The 20,865-nt window shown below is 40.6% G+C and overlaps 1 protein-coding gene across 1 annotated transcript; it reads left to right on the forward strand.

Moving 5' to 3' along the window:
- The first annotated feature begins 10,029 nt into the window (after nt 1-10,029).
- Nucleotides 10,030-12,883, forward strand: LOC130869109 (polypyrimidine tract-binding protein 3). Its single transcript, XM_057761188.1, has one exon. It carries the CDS (start codon nt 10,182-10,184, stop codon nt 11,754-11,756), a length of 1,575 nt encoding a protein of 524 aa, XP_057617171.1. The 5' UTR covers nt 10,030-10,181; the 3' UTR covers nt 11,757-12,883.
- Nucleotides 12,884-20,865: the final 7,982 nt, after the last annotated feature.

Here is a 20,865-nt window from a genome sequence, read left to right on the forward strand (position 1 = left end):
AATATTTAACATATCAATATACAAGAAACAGTACCAGTACAATTTTCTATAGACAGTAATTCACAAATACCAATCATCCCAAAAAACCAGTTACCCCCTTCTTCTTCCTCTTCTTCTTCTTCTTATTTTTTTTTCCAAAAAAAAATATCACCCCATCCCCTCAACCCTAAACCAACCATTAAAAGATGTCCCCAACCCTGAGGGCAAACTCTGTTGGGAGAGGGGATGCCGTCCTCTAAGATTGCTTCTAGCTGACATGGGGGCGACGTTCTTCTTAGGGGGTCCTGTGAAAGCAAATGATGGTAAAATTTCCAAATTAACCTTTGACCTAAGAAAATTGTAACTAGTCTCAGAGCGTTTTGAGAAGGTCCGACCAGAGTGTTGTCAAAAATGTGCACCATTCGAAATTGTCTCTTGTAGTTGGTACCAAAAAACAGGTCTAATATTAGCGCTTTAAAAAAAATCATGACGTCATAAAAACCAGATGGAGTTGATGTTGTGGGGCCCCATCTTCATCCTGGAAACTTCAAAGATTACTGTAGGAAAATTTGTTGCTTGTTATGGGAAATTTAAACATTAACAACAAGGACATATACTGACATATAGAAAGACACAGATATGAGGAAAAGCAAAGAAAGTTTAAGACATATATATATATTAATACTTACAGAACAAGTCCCTCCATCAGTAATTAAATATTAGGGGTACCTTAAATTCTTTGAAGATGGGTATTTTCCTGTGGAGATAAGAAGAGAACCCTGCCCCCAACCTATTTGTATTACTTACCATCAGTATGATTGCCATCCATGTGATTGAATTGTTATTTATCTTTCCCAACTGGCTTCTCTTCATCAAAACGAACCTTTATCAATTTTGATGGAATCCACAATTTTTCCTCACCTGTGGAGACAAGAGCAAATCCCCTTCCCCAACGCAGCACATCTCCTGGCTTCCATTGTGAGGTCAGCACATCCTTGAAATAAACTGGTTGATTTAGTTCAGTAGACTTTTCCATTATCCAATGTCTTTCTGCAGCCGATGTTCCCTTCTCATTAGCGTTGAGGAAATTCAAGGTTAACAAAGCATTATGTAACCTATTTCTGGGGGTGTTTTCCACCCCTTTCTGTTTGTTCAACATATCCTTTATAGTTCGATTTGATCTTTCTATGACTGCTTGACCTGTAGGATTGTATGGTATACCTGTAACATGCTTGATATTGTAATAATCAAAAAACCGTTTCATTTTCCTAGAGACATAAGCAGGACCATTATCTGTCTTTATTTGTGTAGGTATACCCATGATAGCCATGACTTCTAATAAATGAGTGATAACTGAATCAGCTTTTTCTGAACTTAAAGCCGTTGCCCACTGAAAGCCTGAATACGTGTCAATGGTGTGATGAACATATTTTAATTTGCCAAATTCTGCAAAGTGGAACACATCCATCTGCCAGATTTCATTCCTTTGGGTGCCCTTTGGATTAGCCCCTGCAGGCAGTGGCGTTTGGTTATAGAAAGAGCAAGTAGGGCATTTCTTTACAATCTCCCTAGCTTGTTGCCATGTAATAGAAAACTCTTTCTTCAAACCTTTGCTATTAACATGATGTTTTTTATGAAATTCAGAGGCTTGTAGCACACTACCAATCAATAATTGATCAATTTCTGCATTACCTTGTGCTAGAGGACCTGGCAGACCCGTATGGGATCGGATGTGTGTTATGTACATAGGGCAAAGCCTGTTCCTAATCAAATCTTGCACCTGGATAAACAAAGAGGTTAGTTCTGTATCATCAGGTATAAATTCAGCAGTTTCAATATGTAAAATAACTCTTTCTGCATATTGTGAATCAGTAACTATATTAATAGGTTCTTTAAAATCCCTTAGCACCATAAGAATGGCATATAATTCTGCCTTCTGGACAGAATCATAAGGACTTTGTTCCACCTTACCCAAGTCTTCTGATTTGTAACCTGCCTTCCCTGATTTATTGGCATCAGTATAGAACGTATGGGCTCCAGTTATTGGAGTATCACGGACGATTCGAGGAAGGATCCAAGAAGTTCTCTTTATGAAGTTAAGCCTCTTGCTTTTTGGATAGTTGTTATTAATGTCTCCCAAGAAATTAGCACAAGCTCTTTGCCATGGTTCATTATCTTCCCATAATTTCTTTAGTTCATCAGCAGTGAAAGGCACTATAATTTCTGCTGGGTCTATGCCTGCTAGTTGACGAAGTCTCAACTTGCCTTTTATAATTAACTCAGAGACTTTTTCTACATAAGTTTTCAGTTTCTTACTTGGTTTATGTGGTACAAAGATCCATTCCAAGATAATATCATCTCTCTGCATTAAAATTCCTGTAGGGGAAATTTTTGATGGTAGTATGACGAGAATACAGTCGAGCTCTGGATTTACCCTATCCACATGTGCCTGTTGTAATTTTTCCTCAATCATCGTCAGTTCCTTTTCTGCTTCAGCTGTTAATTCTCTGGGACTGTTTAAATCTTTGTCACCATCCAAGGTTTTGTTCAAATGAATTATTAGATCAGGTGTTATCCCAATAGCTGGCCGTAGACTGGAAATGTCCCCTAATAGTCTTTGAAAGTCATTAAGAGTCCGTAGGCGATCTCTCCGAATTTGTGCCTTTTGTGTCTTAATTTTTTGTAAACCTATTTTATAACCTAAATAATTAACAGAATCTCCCTTCTGAATCTTTTCAGGAGCAATTTGCAATCCCCATTTTGGTAAAAGTATTTTTATTTCTTCAAACAATCTGTTCAAGGTATCCATGTTTGAATCGGATAACAAAATGTCGTCCATGTAATGATATACTATCGATTTGGGAAATTTCTTGCGTATTATTGGCAATGGTTGATTCACAAAATATTGGCACAGGGAGGGGCTATTTAACATACCCTGGGGGAGGACGGTCCAGTGGTACCTCCTCGAAGGTTGAGAATTATTATAAGTAGGCACTGTGAAGGCAAATTTTTCTCTATCTTCTTTTTGTAAAGGTATAGTGAAAAAACAATCCTTTAAATCAATAACTATGAGAGGCCATCCTTTTGGCAATAAAGAGGGCAAAGGAATTCCAGATTGCAGAGGGCCCATAGGTTGAATAACCTTGTTGATAGCCCTGAGATCTGTCACCATTCTCCATTTACCTGATTTTTTCTTAACCACAAATACAGGAGAATTCCAAGGGCTGGTAGATTCTTCTATATGTCCAGCATCTAATTGCTCTTGTACCAACTGTTCTAAAGCCTGTAACTTTTCCTCAGCTAAAGGCCATTGCTTTGTCCATATTGGTTTCTCAGTCAACCATTTTAAAGGCAAGGCTGTTGGTATCTCTGAAGGGACATCAATTGCTTGTTCTTGTACAGCCCGAATGGCCGGTTTTCTCCGTTTGTAATATCTTTTAATATTATCCCCAGAAATATAGGCTCTAGAAGTAGCAGGAATGTTAATTTGGGTATTCCATTGTTGTAATAGGTCACGACCCCATAAATTCATTGCAATATTGGCTACATATGGCCTTAATTTTCCTATTTGTCCCTCTGGTCCTATACATTCAACCCATCTCGTGCTCTGCCTTACTCGAGATAGGGTTCCAATTCCCAGGAGCTGAACATTTACATTCTGAAGAGGCCAATATGGATGCCAAGATTCTGGGGTAATGATACTTACATCCGCACCTGTGTCCAGCAGGCCAGTAATAAAAATGCCATTTACACACACTCTCAGCTTTGGTCTTTGGTCATTTATAGAAGTTTGCCAAAACACACGGAACTCATCTTTCTGATCATTATTGCTTGTAACAGTAGGCATGGGGCTTTCTAATTGTCCTGACGAGTCACGTTCTCTGTAGTAACTGGAAATGACTGAACCATGTTTGCCATGGGGGCCTGTGAGGCCCCCCCCCTCACGTTTCCCGTCTGTATCAGGTTGCCTTGTCTATCTCTTGTAGACCTGCACTCATTCGTCCAGTGTCTGCCCTTTCCACATCTTCTACATAAACCTGAAGGCTGAGTCCTCCTATTTCTGTTATTTCTAGAAGATGCATTATTATTATTTCTGAAAATCCGTTGTCTACAATTCCTTTTCATATGACCCATTTTGCCACAATTAAAACATTTGGTATTCTGATGTCTCCTTTTACCATTGGAAATTGCTTCTTCTACCCATGCTTCAGTGCCATAGTCAAATGTATCAACATCTAGTGTATGCAAGACCCATTCTTCTAATGGCGCTGATCTGAGCTTTAAAGGTCCCAAAATCCTTTTGCATTCCACATTTGCATTTTCATAAGCCAAAGTCTCGATCATTATACGTCTTGCTTCTGGGTCAGATATCCCTATTTGTACAGCTTTAGTTATTCTTTGTAAAAAGTCACTAAAGTGTTCTCTTTGACCCTGTTTAACTCTGACAAATGATTCCATCCTCTGTCCTGGGTCTTGCACCCTGTCCCAAGCCCTTAAGGCTGCTGTAGTACACACAGAGAGTATGTTTTCATCCAAATTAGCTTGTTCCTGAGGCTCAGAAAATAGCCCCTCTCCCAAAATTTGATCTATGGAAATCTCAATTCCCTTTGCTCTTTCTTGCTGTTCTAAAAGTCTAGCCTCTTGCCTGAATAAGCATTTCCATTTCAATTGCGTTCCACTCTCAAGGACAGCAGAGCTCAGTTGAAACCAGTCATTGGGCGTGACCTTATTCGTGGTAGCCCAAGATCTTAGCATCTCTTTAACAAAAGAGGCATTCATTCCAAAAGTCATTACAGCCTGTTTAATTTCTTTGAGATCATTCATACGGACAGGTTCCCATGTATCTTCCTTGATGACCCTAGGGTTTCTGGAACCAACTACTTTCTCAGTTGTTACAACTGGAAAGGCAGGTAGAACTGTAGGTAGAGCTTTGTGGGAATTGTCCCGGAGGGATTTACCCACAGATTTAGTTAAAATATGCCTTTCTACCTCTTGCTCTTCTTCCTCAGAATTTAGAAATTCCTCAATCTTTTCAATTCTATTCACCATTGCCTTCTTTAATGTCTGAATCTCCTGTCCAGAATTATGTTCTAAAGCCTTCATTGAGGATTCTAAAGTATGAAGTTTGTCCATTACAGATAATGTCTCATCTTTGGACATAATTTTTATAGCATATACCGTGCCTTCTTGTATAGATAATCTTTCTGTCAATCTGTCATAAGCTTTAGACAAAATCCGATTGTCACATTCAGCAGTTTTGATTCTCTCAGTTAATGTTTCTGTTCCTACTGAAAGGGACTGAAGCTTACGATCCAAATCAGCTGTTCCTTCTTCCACAGTAATGAATTTCTCCTTAATATCAGCCATTAATGTTTCAGAAAGGGACTGAAGCTTACGATCCAAATCAGCTGTTCTCTCTTCCATAGTAATGAATTTCTCCTTAACATCAGCCTGTACCTCTTCTAAATTTTTTTCAGTTTGTCGAGTTGTGTTAAACAAAGATCTGTTCTCTGCCTGGAGAACTTCAAACTGATTTTTGAGAAGATTGTTGTCATTCTCAATTGTTTTTAAGCGTTCAACCTCGTCTCGTAAAGACTTTATCATATTTCTATTATCAAACCATACAGTACCAAGGAAAACTACGAATCCCAGAAAGATCCATATCTGTGGGCTGACAGACACTTCTTGTAAAATCTCCCACATGGTACAACTGAAAAGGCTGTTAAAGTCTTGAATGGTAATGTTTTCAGACATTTTTCTTATTTATAAAAGAAAATTATGTACTTGTAATGAAGTTTTCCTGCCAGTGGTGGCTAAAGAAATGCACCTGAGTCCACGTGGTCTAAGCCAGAGCCGGTCTGAAACAATTAACTCAAAACAAAAATTATTGTACTGCCTGTTAAGGGAAGGGGTTGGTGGCTTTTACTTCAAAACTGCGGGTGCTTCACTTAAATCAGGCAGTGAGGGTTTGGAAGAAGCAGGGAGCTATTAACTGCTCTGTGGGGGGTCGCTGCTCTGTGACTGTAGTGGCCTGGAGTGGGGGAAGGGAAAGCGAGCAGGGAGCGCGCTGTAAATCGCCTTCCTGAGCTCAGGCAACTAGCCGGGAAAGGTGGAGCTTGCGCCCCCCCTGTGCCGGGTCGGGGGCAAAATAGCCCGACGTCGGGACGCCAAATGTGGCGGCGCAAATGAATGTAGACAGATTATATAGATATATAGAGCTTTAATAAGGAAATAAACTTACAGGACCACAGGTTCCCGCGGTGTACCGGAAAAGCGGAGCAAAAGAAAAAGGGCTGCTGGGCTCACGCCCGGCAGATTTATCTGTAAACATTAGCCCGAGGCGAACACGCCCCCATGGGTGGGGCTATGTCCCTACAATTCCTGGCAATCCCATAATTGCTCTCAAAAGGTAGATTTGGTGCCCTTTACTGGCAAAAAAGAAGAGGCGTGAGAGATGGTTCAGTGCTTAAGAGCATTGCCTGCTCTTAGAACCTCCTGAAATCAATTGCAGGCAACCACATAATGATTCACAACCATCTGCCATGAGGTCTTGTGCCCTCTTTTGGCTACAGTAAGAAAAGCTGGAGAGATAGGTCAGTGGTTAAGAACATTGGCTGCCCTTCCGAAGGTCAGAAGTTCGATTCCTGGCTACCAAATAATTGCTCTCAAAAGGAGGTTTGGCGCCCTCTACTGGCACCACGAGGAAGAGGCAAGAGAGATGGCTCTGTGGTAAAGAGCATTGCCTGCTGAGTTTGATGAGACCACATACAGACATAGAGTCAGGGCCAAGGGCCAGGGCCCGCGTTGTTGTGACTGAATGAGGCAAAAGCTTTTGTTAGGATGTTAAAGGCTCACAGCTCTATCACCACGAGCCAGCGTGCTTCAGAGACAACACCAAGGAGAGTAAGGCAAGATGACTAGAAGAAGAAAATACAGGCATGTTCATGTTCCTGAAGAAGAACTCACATCGAAGACATCCAAAGGACGACAAACACCAGCAAAAGGTGTACCAATTTTAAGCCAGAGAAACAATTTATCTAGACCTCCTCTATGAGGTACACGAACGGCCAATAGGTCCACGGAGACCCCTGTACTCCACGTGTTAGGGAAATGGAGATGTGATCCACACACCACATTGAGTAAACCTGGTTTAGTAAAAGAAGCTGAAAATCGGGTTGGAGAGATGGCTCAGTGGTTAAGAGCATTGCCTGCTCTTCCAAAGGTCAGAAGTTCGATTCCTGGGAATCACATAGTTGCTCTCAAAATGAGGTTTGGTGCCGTCTACTGGAAACAGAGGGGAGATGCAGGAGAGATGGCTCAGTGGTTAAGAGCATTACCTGCTCTTCCAAAGTTCAGAAGTTAGATTCCTGGAAATCACATAATTGCTCTCAAAATGAGGTTTGGTGCCCTCTACTGGCAACAGAAGGAAGAGGCAGGAGAGATGGCTCAGTGGTTAAGAGCATTGCCTGCTGAGGTTGATGAGGCCAAGTGGACACATACAGCCAGGGCCCCCGTTGTTGTCTCAGAATCAGGCAAAACATTTTGTTAGGATAATAAAGACTCACAGCTCTATCAGCATGAGCCTGCATGCTTCAGGGACACCACCAAGCAGAATGAGGAAAGATGGTTAGAAGAAGAAAATACAGGCATGTTCATGTTCCTTAAGAAGAACTCACATCCAAGACATCCAAAGGACGACAAACACCAGCAAAAGGTTTACCAATTTAAAGCCAGACAAACAATTTATCTAGACTTCATCTATGAGGTACGCGAACGGCCAATATGTCCATGGAGACCCCTGTACTCCACATGTTAGTGGAATGCAGATATGATCCACACACCACATTGAGTAAACCTGGTTTAGTTCAAGAAGTTGAAAAACGGGTTGGACAGATGGCTCAGTGGTTAAGAACATTGCCTGCTCTTCCAACCTCCTGAACTGAATTCCAGGCAACCACATAATGGCTCACAACCATCTGCAATGAGGTCTTGTGCCCTCTTTTGGATACAGAAAGAAGAGCTGGGGAGATAGCTCAGTGGTTAAGAGCTTTGCCTTCCCTTCCAAAGGTCAGAAGTTCGATTCCTGGCAACCAAATAATTGCTCTCAAAAGGAGGTTTGGTGCCCTCTACTGGCAACAGAAGGAAGATGCAAGAGAGATGGCTCAATGGTTAAGAGAATTGCCTGCTCTTCCAACCTCCTGAATTCAATTCCAGGCGACCACATAATGGGTCACAACCATCTGCCATGAGGTCTTGTGCCCTCTTTTGGCTACAGTAAGAAGAGCTGGAGAGATAGCTCAGTGGTTAAGAGCATTGGTTGCCCTTCCAAAGGTCAGAAGTTCGATTCCTGGGAACCACGTAATTGCTCTCAAAAGGAGGTTTGGCGCCCTCTATTGGCAACAGAAGGAAGAGGCAGGAAAGATGGCTCTGTGGTAAAGAGCTCTGCCTACTGAGTTTGATGAGGCCAAGAACAGACATAGAGTCGGGGCACAGGGCCAGGGCCCACGTTGTTGTGACTGAATGAGGCAAAAGCTCTTGTTAGGATGTTAAAGACTCACAGCTCTATCACCATGAGCCAGCGTGCTTCAGAGACAACACCAAGGAGAGTAAGGAAAGATGGCTAGAAGAAGAAAATATTGGCATGTTCATGTGCCTGAAGAAGAACTCATATCCAAGACAATCAAAGGACTACAAACACCAGCAAAATGTTAACCTATTTAAAGCCAGAGAAACAATTTATCTAGACCTCCTCTATGAGGTACATGAATGGCCAATAGGTCCATGCAGTCCCCTGTACTCCACATGTCAGGGAAATGGAGATGTGATCCACACACCACATTGACTAAAGCTGGTTTAGTAAAAGAAGTTGAAAAACGGGTTGGAGAGATGGCTCAGTGGTTAAGAGCATTGCCTGCTCTTCCAAAGGTCAGAAGTTCGATTCCTGGAAATCACATAATTGCTCTCAAAAGGAGGTTTGGTGCCCTCTACTGGCAACATAAGGAAGAGGCATGAGAGATGGCTCCGTGGTTAAGATCATTGCCTCCTCTTCCAACCTCCTGAATTCAATTCCAGGCAACCACATAATGGCTCACAACCATCTGCAATGAGGTCTTGTGCCCTCTTTGGGATACAGAAAGAAGAGCTGGGGAGATAGCTCAGTGGTTAAGAGCTTTGCCTGCCCTTCCAAAGGTCAGAAGTTCGATTCCTGGCAACCACATAATTGCTCTCAAAAGGAGGTTTGGTGCCCTCTACTGGCAACAGAAGGAAGATGCAAGAGAGATGGCTCAATGGTTAAGAGAATTGCCTGCTCTTCCAACCTCCTGAATTCAATTCCAGGCAACCACATAATGGGTCACAACCATCTGCCATGAGGTCTTGTGCCCTCTTTTGGCTACCGTAAGAAGAGCTGGAGAGATAGCTCAGTGGTTAAGAGCATTGGTTGCCCTTCCAAAGGTCAGAAGTTCGATTCCTGGCAACCACATAATTGCTCTCAAAAGGAGGTTTGGTGCCCTCTACTGGCACCACAAGGAAGAGGCAGGAAAGATGGCTCTGTGGTAAAGAGCTCTGCCTGCTGAGTTTGATGAGGCCAAGAACAGACATAGAGTCGGGGCACAGGGCCAGGGCCCGCGTTGCTGTGACTGAATGAGGCAAAAGCTCTTGTTAGGATGTTAAAGACTCACAGCTCTATCACCATGAGCCAGCGTGCTTCAGAGACAACACCAAGGAGAGTAAGGCAAGATGGCTAGAAGAAGAAAATTTTGGCATGTTCATGTGCCTTAAGAAGAACTCATATCCAAGACAATCAAAGGACTACAAACACCAGCAAAATGTTAACCTATTTAAAGCCAGAGAAACAATTTATCTAGACCTCCTCTATGAGGTACATGAATGGCCAATAGGTCCATGCAGACCCCTGTACTCCACACGTCATGGAAATGGAGATGTGATCCACACACCACATTGACTAAAGCTGGTTTAGTAAAAGAAGTTGAAAAACGGGTTGGAGCTTCCTTCCACCTCCGACCGGCCGGAGCTGCTGAGCGGCTCCGCTCGCCGGTCCCCGGAGCCGCCGCTTGCTTTCCCCCCACCCCCGCCCGCGGCGAGCCCGTCAATCCCCGCACGACGCGCTCCTCCATCTGGGCCATGGATGGCGGGGATCTGATGAGCTTCTTTCTCCTGGTGTCATTAACGGACCTTCTACCATGAGCAATTCTACTCCTTCTGCAGGTGTGTATGCTAATGGGAATGACAACAAGAAATTTAAAGGAGATAGACCTCCCTGTTCGCCTTCCCGTGTTCTCCATCTTCGCAAAATTCCATGTGATGTCACCGAAGCAGAGGTCATATCATTAGGTCTACCATTTGGCAAAGTAACTAATCTTTTGATGTTGAAAGGAAAAAGCCAGGCCTTTTTAGAAATGGCTTCTGAAGAAGCTGCTGTTACTATGGTAAATTATTACACTCCTGTTACTCCTCATCTACGAAGTCAGCCTGTTTATATCCAGTATTCCAATCACCGAGAACTTAAGACTGACAATCTGCCTAATCAGGCTAGAGCCCAAGCTGCACTGCAGGCTGTCAGTGCTGTACAGTCAGGAAACCTGTCCCTTCCTGGAGCTCCTTCCAGTGAAGGCACAGTGCTACCTGGGCAGAGTCCTGTGCTCCGGATAATTATTGAAAACCTATTTTACCCTGTCACTTTGGAAGTTCTTCATCAGATATTTTCTAAATTTGGCACAGTCTTGAAGATTATCACCTTTACAAAGAATAATCAGTTTCAAGCCTTGCTTCAGTATGCTGACCCACTGAATGCACATTATGCCAAAATGGCTTTGGATGGCCAGAATATCTATAATGCATGCTGCACTCTGCGTATTGACTTCTCCAAACTCACCAGCCTTAATGTGAAATACAATAATGACAAAAGCAGAGACTTTACTCGCATAGACCTTCCTACTGGAGATGGTCAGCCACCCCTTGAACCTCCTATGGCTGCTGCTTTTGGTGCACCAGGTATAATTTCCTCTCCATATGCAGGGGCTGCTGGATTTGCCCCCACCATTGGATTTCCTCAAGCTACAGGTCTGTCTGTTCCAGCTGTTCCTGGAGCCCTTGGTCCCCTCACACTCACCTCCTCTGCTGTCACTGGAAGGATGGCCATTCCTGGGACAAGTGGCATACCAGGGAATTCTGTTCTGCTTGTCACCAACCTCAATCCTGATTTTATCACACCACATGGACTTTTTATCCTATTTGGAGTGTATGGTGATGTCCATCGAGTGAAGATCATGTTTAACAAGAAAGAAAACGCTTTGGTGCAGATGGCAGACGCAAGTCAAGCTCAGCTCGCAATGAACCATCTAAGTGGTCAGAGACTTTATGGAAAAGTACTTCGTGCTACACTGTCCAAACACCAAGCAGTCCAGCTCCCTAGAGAGGGACAGGAAGACCAAGGTCTGACTAAGGACTTCAGCAATAGTCCCCTGCATCGCTTTAAAAAGCCCGGCTCAAAGAACTTCCAGAATATCTTCCCGCCGTCAGCCACTCTACATCTTTCCAACATCCCCCCTTCTGTTACAATGGATGATTTGAAGAACCTTTTCATAGACGCTGGATGCTCAGTGAAGGCTTTTAAATTCTTTCAGAAGGATCGTAAGATGGCACTCATTCAGTTGGGGTCTGTGGAAGAAGCAATCCAGGCCCTTATTGAGCTTCACAATCATGATCTTGGAGAGAATCATCACCTCAGAGTTTCCTTCTCAAAGTCCACCATCTGAGCTCTCTGTGAATGTTCTCCTGAAACTGGACCATAATTTCAGTAAAGTCTTCAGGCACAAACTTTAGCAGCTCAAGACCAATTCTGCCTCTTTCACAAAAGTAACTCTTTGGGAGTTTGATTAATATTCAAGTACATTCAAAACAAGAGATATTCCTTTTTTTCTCCAATTTTTCCCACCAATGTTGATCAAAGGTTTGCTTTTCCTTTGTACTGCAGTTTCTATGAAAATAACTTTCAGGAAAAAAGATCAGGAAAATATTTTTTAAATAATTTAATTCCCTGAATTAGATTTCAAAAGGATAGACTTTGTTTAAGTTTGGGTCCAGATCAGCCTTACATGACATTTCTAGTATCCTTTGTACTTTGAGGAATTTAGGCATACAGACTTTTACAATTTCTTGATGTAATTTAAACCACTTACAACCAAGTTTTTAACTTTATGATTCAGCAATTTCCCTGTAGAAAATGATGTTCACTTATAAATTATATCAGATATTTGCATCTATTGATAGTTATTATACATAACCACATGGAGTTATATTGGAAGCAGGTTTATAAACATGCATGCTTTCTTTCAGTGATTTTTTTTTCACTGTATGTCACTCCTTTGAATAATGCATATCTTCTCTTTCAAAGACTTTTTGGAAACGCAAAGTGTTGCAATTGTCCCAGGGAAACAGAAGTGGAATTCAGCCTAGATCTGTTACAATATCAGAATAGTGAACCATTTTAGAAAAAAAATTATGTTTTGAATTTCAAAATGACATTTGTCAAGTAATGTAATATGATCTTGGAAAATTTTAAAAGAAAAGTAATCCTACTTTTTTATAATTGTTTTCAGAAAAAAAGTTTACAGTCTTAAGGAAAATATTCAGGTCTATCATATGGTTTGACAGATTTTTTAAAAGTTATTTTTGGTAAGGTCTTCTTTTAGAAAAAAATCTCAAGGGTTTTTTGTACCACTATAATCTCTAATACTCAGAATTACTGTGTATTTACTTAATTTCTTATTATGTGCCTTATTATGTGCTTAAGATATAATAGATTAGAGTTTTATCTAAATATCTAGAAAGATAAATTGTGGGCTTGGTGAGCATTCTGTTATTTCTTTCCTTGTCTTGGATTTTAAGGGTTTACCCCCCGTTTTTCATTGCAATTTTAAGTGGTTTCAATAATAGTTTCTATTCAAATTTTTGGTGCTTTGGTATAGTGATGGGCTAGGGAAGGGTGAGTGGTTTGGGAATAACTCAGTGTGCACCTGTAGGCCTCTGTTGTGACCGCTGGTTGCCTCCAGCCTTCTTGTAAAGTCAGAGCTGCAGAACTGTGTCTCAGTTCACATGTGTCTGACCTTTACCACCCGTTAGGATTTGTCTCAGGATTACTCGGTTCTTTCTCAGCACTCAAGGACTTGATTATCTTTATTAATGGAACTTCATTACTGAATGTCCACATATTTGGAATATGAGAAAGTGGGTTATTTTTTATACTCTGACCCTCTTACGTTTTTGGTTGAATGTAAGGTACATGTTAATGTTGCTTCAGTGATTATATCATGTAAAATTGTTTCTTAATATAAAACTGCTTTTGTTAATTATTCCTTCAATGCTTAATTGGTTTCTAAAATACAGGATTATCAAAGGGAAAAAAAAAAAAAGAAAAAAAGAAAAACGGGTTGGAGAGATGGCTCAGTGGTTAAGAGCATTGCCTGCTCTTCCAAAGGTCAGAAGTTCGATTCCTGGAAATCACATAATTGCTCTCAAAAGGAGGTTTGGTTCCCTTTACTGGCAACATAAGGAAGAGGCATGAGAGATGGCTCCGTGGTTAAGATCATTGCCTCCTCTTCCAACCTCCTGAATTCAATTCCAGGCAACCACATAATGGCTCACAACCATCTGCAATGAGGTCTTGTGCCCTCTTTTGGATACAAAAATAAGAGCTGGGGTGTTAGCTCAGTGGATAAGAGCTTTGGCTGCCCTTCCAAAGGTCAGAAGTTCCATTCCTTGTGGCCGCGCAAATGAATGTAGACAGATTATATAGATATATACAGCTTTAATAAGGAAATAAACTTACAGGACCACAGGTTCCCGCGGTGTACCGGAAAAGCGGAGCAAAAGAAAAAGGCCTGCTGGGCTCACGCCCGGCAGATTTATCCGTAAACATTAGCCCGAGCCGAACACGCCCCCAATGGGTGGGGCTATGTCCCTACTTCTCCCCCTTTTGTCTAAATAAGATAGAACCAAACCAAATACAACTATATACAATAATAACAAATAATAAATATAACAAACAATATTGAGGACAAAACTTTTGCTAAACATTCTATCTCAAGGAGTCTAAATAACATAGAGAGTAACTACAATTATATAATCTTCAACTCCGTCAAAGATCTGAGAAGGGAATAAATTTCACTTAACAATCGAGAGATATCCAAAATGTGCAACAATTGACAGAGACAACTGACTACCTGGGCAATCACCCAAAGTCTCGTTTGCAATGTTGAGTCAACCAACTTTGGCTAAGGCCTAACATAACTGGCATACCATTATTAAAGGCAAGGAACTTTCTTAGGACTATCCTACCCTGTCTTGGCAAGATAAGACAATCCTGTTTCATCCACTTAGGGATATTCTGTATCTTTGTCAGAAGTTGAGGTATGGGCTTTTCTTAACCCAAAGGCCAGTTCTGCCAAGAAGACAAGCTCCCAGTGGAGTGTCTTTGGTGCTCAACGTTCTCTCGGGAGTAGAGTGGTGTTGCCAGGAGTAATTGTGTCTCTTTGGCATAGAAATTTTAGGTTAGATTAAAGGCCATTTTCTACAGCTCTTCGAAGAGGCTGAAGATCATACTATCTATACTAAATATAATCTCTATGTAACTAAAAGACCTGATAAACTTAAAAATAAATATGACAAACATATAATTCTCAATACCTATCTAACTTTGAAGACTAAAAGAATAAACAACTGTGCAATATATGAAGACAATGATCTTCAACTGTAAACAATGTCATAGTATCAGAGGTAGAAATGTACAATGTAATATGGTAGATGTATCAATACAATATGGACAAAGTTATAAGCATACTCATACAAAAATAGAGGTAGGAACACTCATATTCAATATTTAACATATCAATATACAAGAAACAGTACCAGTACAATTTTCTATAGACAGTAATTCACAAATACCAATCATCCCAAAAAACCAGTTACCCCCTTCTTCTTCCTCTTCTTCTTCTTCTTATTTTTTTTTCCAAAAAAAAATATCACCCCATCCCCTCAACCCTAAACCAACCATTAAAAGATGTCCCCAACCCTGAGGGCAAACTCTGTTGGGAGAGGGGATGCCGTCCTCTAAGATTGCTTCTAGCTGACATGGGGGCGACGTTCTTCTTAGGGGGTCCTGTGAAAGCAAATGATGGTAAAATTTCCAAATTAACCTTTGACCTAAGAAAATTGTAACTAGTCTCAGAGCGTTTTGAGAAGGTCCGACCAGAGTGTTGTCAAAAATGTGCACCATTCGAAATTGTCTCTTGTAGTTGGTACCAAAAAACAGGTCTAATATTAGCGCTTTAAAAAAAATCATGACGTCATAAAAACCAGATGGAGTTGATGTTGTGGGGCCCCATCTTCATCCTGGAAACTTCAAAGATTACTGTAGGAAAATTTGTTGCTTGTTATGGGAAATTTAAACATTAACAACAAGGACATATACTGACATATAAAGAAAGACACAGATATGAGGAAAAGCAAAGAAAGTTTAAGACATATATATATATATATATATATATATATATATATATATATATTAATACTTACAGAACAAGTCCCTCCATCAGTAATTAAATATTAGGGGTACCTTAAATTCTTTGAAGATGGGTATTTTCCTGTGGAGATAAGAAGAGAACCCTGCCCCCAACCTATTTGTATTACTTACCATCAGTATGATTGCCATCCATGTGATTGAATTGTTATTTATCTTTCCCAACTGGCTTCTCTTCATCAAAACGAACCTTTATCAATTTTGATGGAATCCACAATTTTTCCTCACCTGTGGAGACAAGAGCAAATCCCCTTCCCCAACGCAGCACATCTCCTGGCTTCCATTGTGAGGTCAGCACATCCTTGAAATAAACTGGTTGATTTAGTTCAGTAGACTTTTCCATTATCCAATGTCTTTCTGCAGCCAATGTTCCCTTCTCATTAGCGTTGAGGAAATTCAAGGTTAACAAAGCATTATGTAACCTATTTCTGGGGGTGTTTTCCACCCCTTTCTGTTTGTTCAACATATCCTTTATAGTTCGATTTGATCTTTCTATGACTGCTTGACCTGTAGGATTGTATGGTATACCTGTAACATGCTTGATATTGTAATAATCAAAAAACCGTTTCATTTTCCTAGAGACATAAGCAGGACCATTATCTGTCTTTATTTGTGTAGGTATACCCATGATAGCCATGACTTCTAATAAATGAGTGATAACTGAATCAGCTTTTTCTGAACTTAAAGCCGTTGCCCACTGAAAGCCTGAATACGTGTCAATGGTGTGATGAACATATTTTAATTTGCCAAATTCTGCAAAGTGGAACACATCCATCTGCCAGATTTCATTCCTTTGGGTGCCCTTTGGATTAGCCCCTGCAGGCAGTGGCGTTTGGTTATAGAAAGAGCAAGTAGGGCATTTCTTTACAATCTCCCTAGCTTGTTGCCATGTAATAGAAAACTCTTTCTTCAAACCTTTGCTATTAACATGATGTTTTTTATGAAATTCAGAGGCTTGTAGCACACTACCAATCAATAATTGATCAATTTCTGCATTACCTTGTGCTAGAGGACCTGGCAGACCCGTATGGGATCGGATGTGTGTTATGTACATAGGGCAAAGCCTGTTCCTAATCAAATCTTGCACCTGGATAAACAAAGAGGTTAGTTCTGTATCATCAGGTATAAATTCAGCAGTTTCAATATGTAAAATAACTCTTTCTGCATATTGTGAATCAGTAACTATATTAATAGGTTCTTTAAAATCCCTTAGCACCATAAGAATGGCATATAATTCTGCCTTCTGGACAGAATCATAAGGACTTTGTTCCACCTTACCCAAGTCTTCTGATTTGTAACCTGCCTTCCCTGATTTATTGGCATCAGTATAGAACGTACGGGCTCCAGTTATTGGAGTATCACGGACGATTCGAGGAAGGATCCAAGAAGTTCTCTTTATGAAGTTAAGCCTCTTGCTTTTTGGATAGTTGTTATTAATGTCTCCCAAGAAATTAGCACAAGCTCTTTGCCATGGTTCATTATCTTCCCATAATTTCTTTAGTTCATCAGCAGTGAAAGGCACTATAATTTCTGCTGGGTCTATGCCTGCTAGTTGACGAAGTCTCAACTTGCCTTTTATAATTAACTCAGAGACTTTTTCTACATAAGTTTTCAGTTTCTTACTTGGTTTATGTGGTACAAAGATCCATTCCAAGATAATATCATCTCTCTGCATTAAAATTCCTGTAGGGGAAATTTTTGATGGTAGTATGACGAGAATACAGTCGAGCTCTGGATTTACCCTATCCACATGTGCCTGTTGTAATTTTTCCTCAATCATCGTCAGTTCCTTTTCTGCTTCAGCTGTTAATTCTCTGGGACTGTTTAAATCTTTGTCACCATCCAAGGTTTTGTTCAAATGAATTATTAGATCAGGTGTTATCCCAATAGCTGGCCGTAGACTGGAAATGTCCCCTAATAGTCTTTGAAAGTCATTAAGAGTCCGTAGGCGATCTCTCCGAATTTGTGCCTTTTGTGTCTTAATTTTTTGTAAACCTATTTTATAACCTAAATAATTAACAGAATCTCCCTTCTGAATCTTTTCAGGAGCAATTTGCAATCCCCATTTTGGTAAAAGTATTTTTATTTCTTCAAACAATCTGTTCAAGGTATCCATGTTTGAATCGGATAACAAAATGTCGTCCATGTAATGATATACTATCGATTTGGGAAATTTCTTGCGTATTATTGGCAATGGTTGATTCACAAAATATTGGCACAGGGAGGGGCTATTTAACATACCCTGGGGGAGGACGGTCCAGTGGTACCTCCTCGAAGGTTGAGAATTATTATAAGTAGGCACTGTGAAGGCAAACTTTTCTCTATCTTCTTTTTGTAAAGGTATAGTGAAAAAACAATCCTTTAAATCAATAACTATGAGAGGCCATCCTTTTGGCAATAAAGAGGGCAAAGGAATTCCAGATTGCAGAGGGCCCATAGGTTGAATAACCTTGTTGATAGCCCTGAGATCTGTCACCATTCTCCATTTACCTGATTTTTTCTTAACCACAAATACAGGAGAATTCCAAGGGCTGGTAGATTCTTCTATATGTCCAGCATCTAATTGCTCTTGTACCAACTGTTCTAAAGCCTGTAACTTTTCCTCAGCTAAAGGCCATTGCTTTGTCCATATTGGTTTCTCAGTCAACCATTTTAAAGGCAAGGCTGTTGGTATCTCTGAAGGGACATCAATTGCTTGTTCTTGTACAGCCCGAATGGCCGGTTTTCTCCGTTTGTAATATCTTTTAATATTATCCCCAGAAATATAGGCTCTAGAAGTAGCAGGAATGTTAATTTGGGTATTCCATTGTTGTAATAGGTCACGACCCCATAAATTCATTGCAATATTGGCTACATATGGCCTTAATTTTCCTATTTGTCCCTCTGGTCCTATACATTCAACCCATCTCGTGCTCTGCCTTACTCGAGATAGGGTTCCAATTCCCAGGAGCTGAACATTTACATTCTGAAGAGGCCAATATGGATGCCAAGATTCTGGGGTAATGATACTTACATCCGCACCTGTGTCCAGCAGGCCAGTAATAAAAATGCCATTTACACACACTCTCAGCTTTGGTCTTTGGTCATTTATAGAAGTTTGCCAAAACACACGGAACTCATCTTTCTGATCATTATTGCTTGTAACAGTAGGCATGGGGCTTTCTAATTGTCCTGACGAGTCACGTTCTCTGTAGTAACTGGAAATGACTGAACCATGTTTGCCATGGGGGCCTGTGAGGCCCCCCCCTCTCACGTTTCCCGTCTGTATCAGGTTGCCTTGTCTATCTCTTGTAGACCTGCACTCATTCGTCCGGTGTCTGCCCTTTCCACATCTTCTACATAAACCTGAAGGCTGAGTCCTCCTATTTCTGTTATTTCTAGAAGATGCATTATTATTATTTCTGAAAATCCGTTGTCTACAATTCCTTTTCATATGACCCATTTTGCCACAATTAAAACATTTGGTATTCTGATGTCTCCTTTTACCATTGGAAATTGCTTCTTCTACCCATGCTTCAGTGCCATAGTCAAATGTATCAACATCTAGTGTATGCAAGACCCATTCTTCTAATGGCGCTGATCTGAGCTTTAAAGGTCCCAAAATCCTTTTGCATTCCACATTTGCATTTTCATAAGCCAAAGTCTCGATCATTATACGTCTTGCTTCTGGGTCAGATATCCCTATTTGTACAGCTTTAGTTATTCTTTGTAAAAAGTCACTAAAGTGTTCTCTTTGACCCTGTTTAACTCTGACAAATGATTCCATCCTCTGTCCTGGGTCTTGCACCCTGTCCCAAGCCCTTAAGGCTGCTGTAGTACACACAGAGAGTATGTTTTCATCCAAATTAGCTTGTTCCTGAGGCTCAGAAAATAGCCCCTCTCCCAAAATTTGATCTATGGAAATCTCAATTCCCTTTGCTCTTTCTTGCTGTTCTAAAAGTCTAGCCTCTTGCCTGAATAAGCATTTCCATTTCAATTGCGTTCCACTCTCAAGGACAGCAGAGCTCAGTTGAAACCAGTCATTGGGCGTGACCTTATTCGTGGTAGCCCAAGATCTTAGCATCTCTTTAACAAAAGAGGCATTCATTCCAAAAGTCATTACAGCCTGTTTAATTTCTTTGAGATCATTCATACGGACAGGTTCCCATGTATCTTCCTTGATGACCCTAGGGTTTCTGGAACCAACTACTTTCTCAGTTGTTACAACTGGAAAGGCAGGTAGAACTGTAGGTAGAGCTTTGTGGGAATTGTCCCGGAGGGATTTACCCACAGATTTAGTTAAAATATGCCTTTCTACCTCTTGCTCTTCTTCCTCAGAATTTAGAAATTCCTCAATCTTTTCAATTCTATTCACCATTGCCTTCTTTAATGTCTGAATCTCCTGTCCAGAATTATGTTCTAAAGCCTTCATTGAGGATTCTAAAGTATGAAGTTTGTCCATTACAGATAATGTCTCATCTTTGGACATAATTTTTATAGCATATACCGTGCCTTCTTGTATAGATAATCTTTCTGTCAATCTGTCATAAGCTTTAGACAAAATCCGATTGTCACATTCAGCAGTTTTGATTCTCTCAGTTAATGTTTCTGTTCCTACTGAAAGGGACTGAAGCTTACGATCCAAATCAGCTGTTCCTTCTTCCACAGTAATGAATTTCTCCTTAATATCAGCCATTAATGTTTCAGAAAGGGACTGAAGCTTACGATCCAAATCAGCTGTTCTCTCTTCCATAGTAATGAATTTCTCCTTAACATCAGCCTGTACCTCTTCTAAATTTTTTTCAGTTTGTCGAGTTGTGTTAAACAAAGATCTGTTCTCTGCCTGGAGAACTTCAAACTGATTTTTGAGAAGATTGTTGTCATTCTCAATTGTTTTTAAGCGTTCAACCTCGTCTCGTAAAGACTTTATCATATTTCTATTATCAAACCATACAGTACCAAGGAAAACTACGAATCCCAGAAAGATCCATATCTGTGGGCTGACAGACACTTCTTGTAAAATCTCCCACATGGTACAACTGAAAAGGCTGTTAAAGTCTTGAATGGTAATGTTTTCAGACATTTTTCTTATTTATAAAAGAAAATTATGTACCTGTAATGAAGTTTTCCTGCCAGTGGTGGCTAAAGAAATGCACCTGAGTCCACGTGGTCTAAGCCAGAGCCGGTCTGAAACAATTAACTCAAAACAAAAATTATTGTACTGCCTGTTAAGGGAAGGGGTTGGTGGCTTTTACTTCAAAACTGCGGGTGCTTCACTTAAATCAGGCAGTGAGGGTTTGGAAGAAGCA

Source organism: Chionomys nivalis, unplaced genomic scaffold, assembly GCF_950005125.1.
Source record: "Chionomys nivalis unplaced genomic scaffold, mChiNiv1.1 scaffold_60, whole genome shotgun sequence".
NCBI classification, from domain to species: domain Eukaryota; kingdom Metazoa; phylum Chordata; class Mammalia; order Rodentia; family Cricetidae; genus Chionomys; species Chionomys nivalis.

Coding starts and splice junctions, on each gene's coding strand:
- LOC130869109 (XM_057761188.1), top strand. CDS start 10,182: ATGAGCAATTCTACTCCTTCTGCAGGTGTGTATGCTAATGGGAATGAC.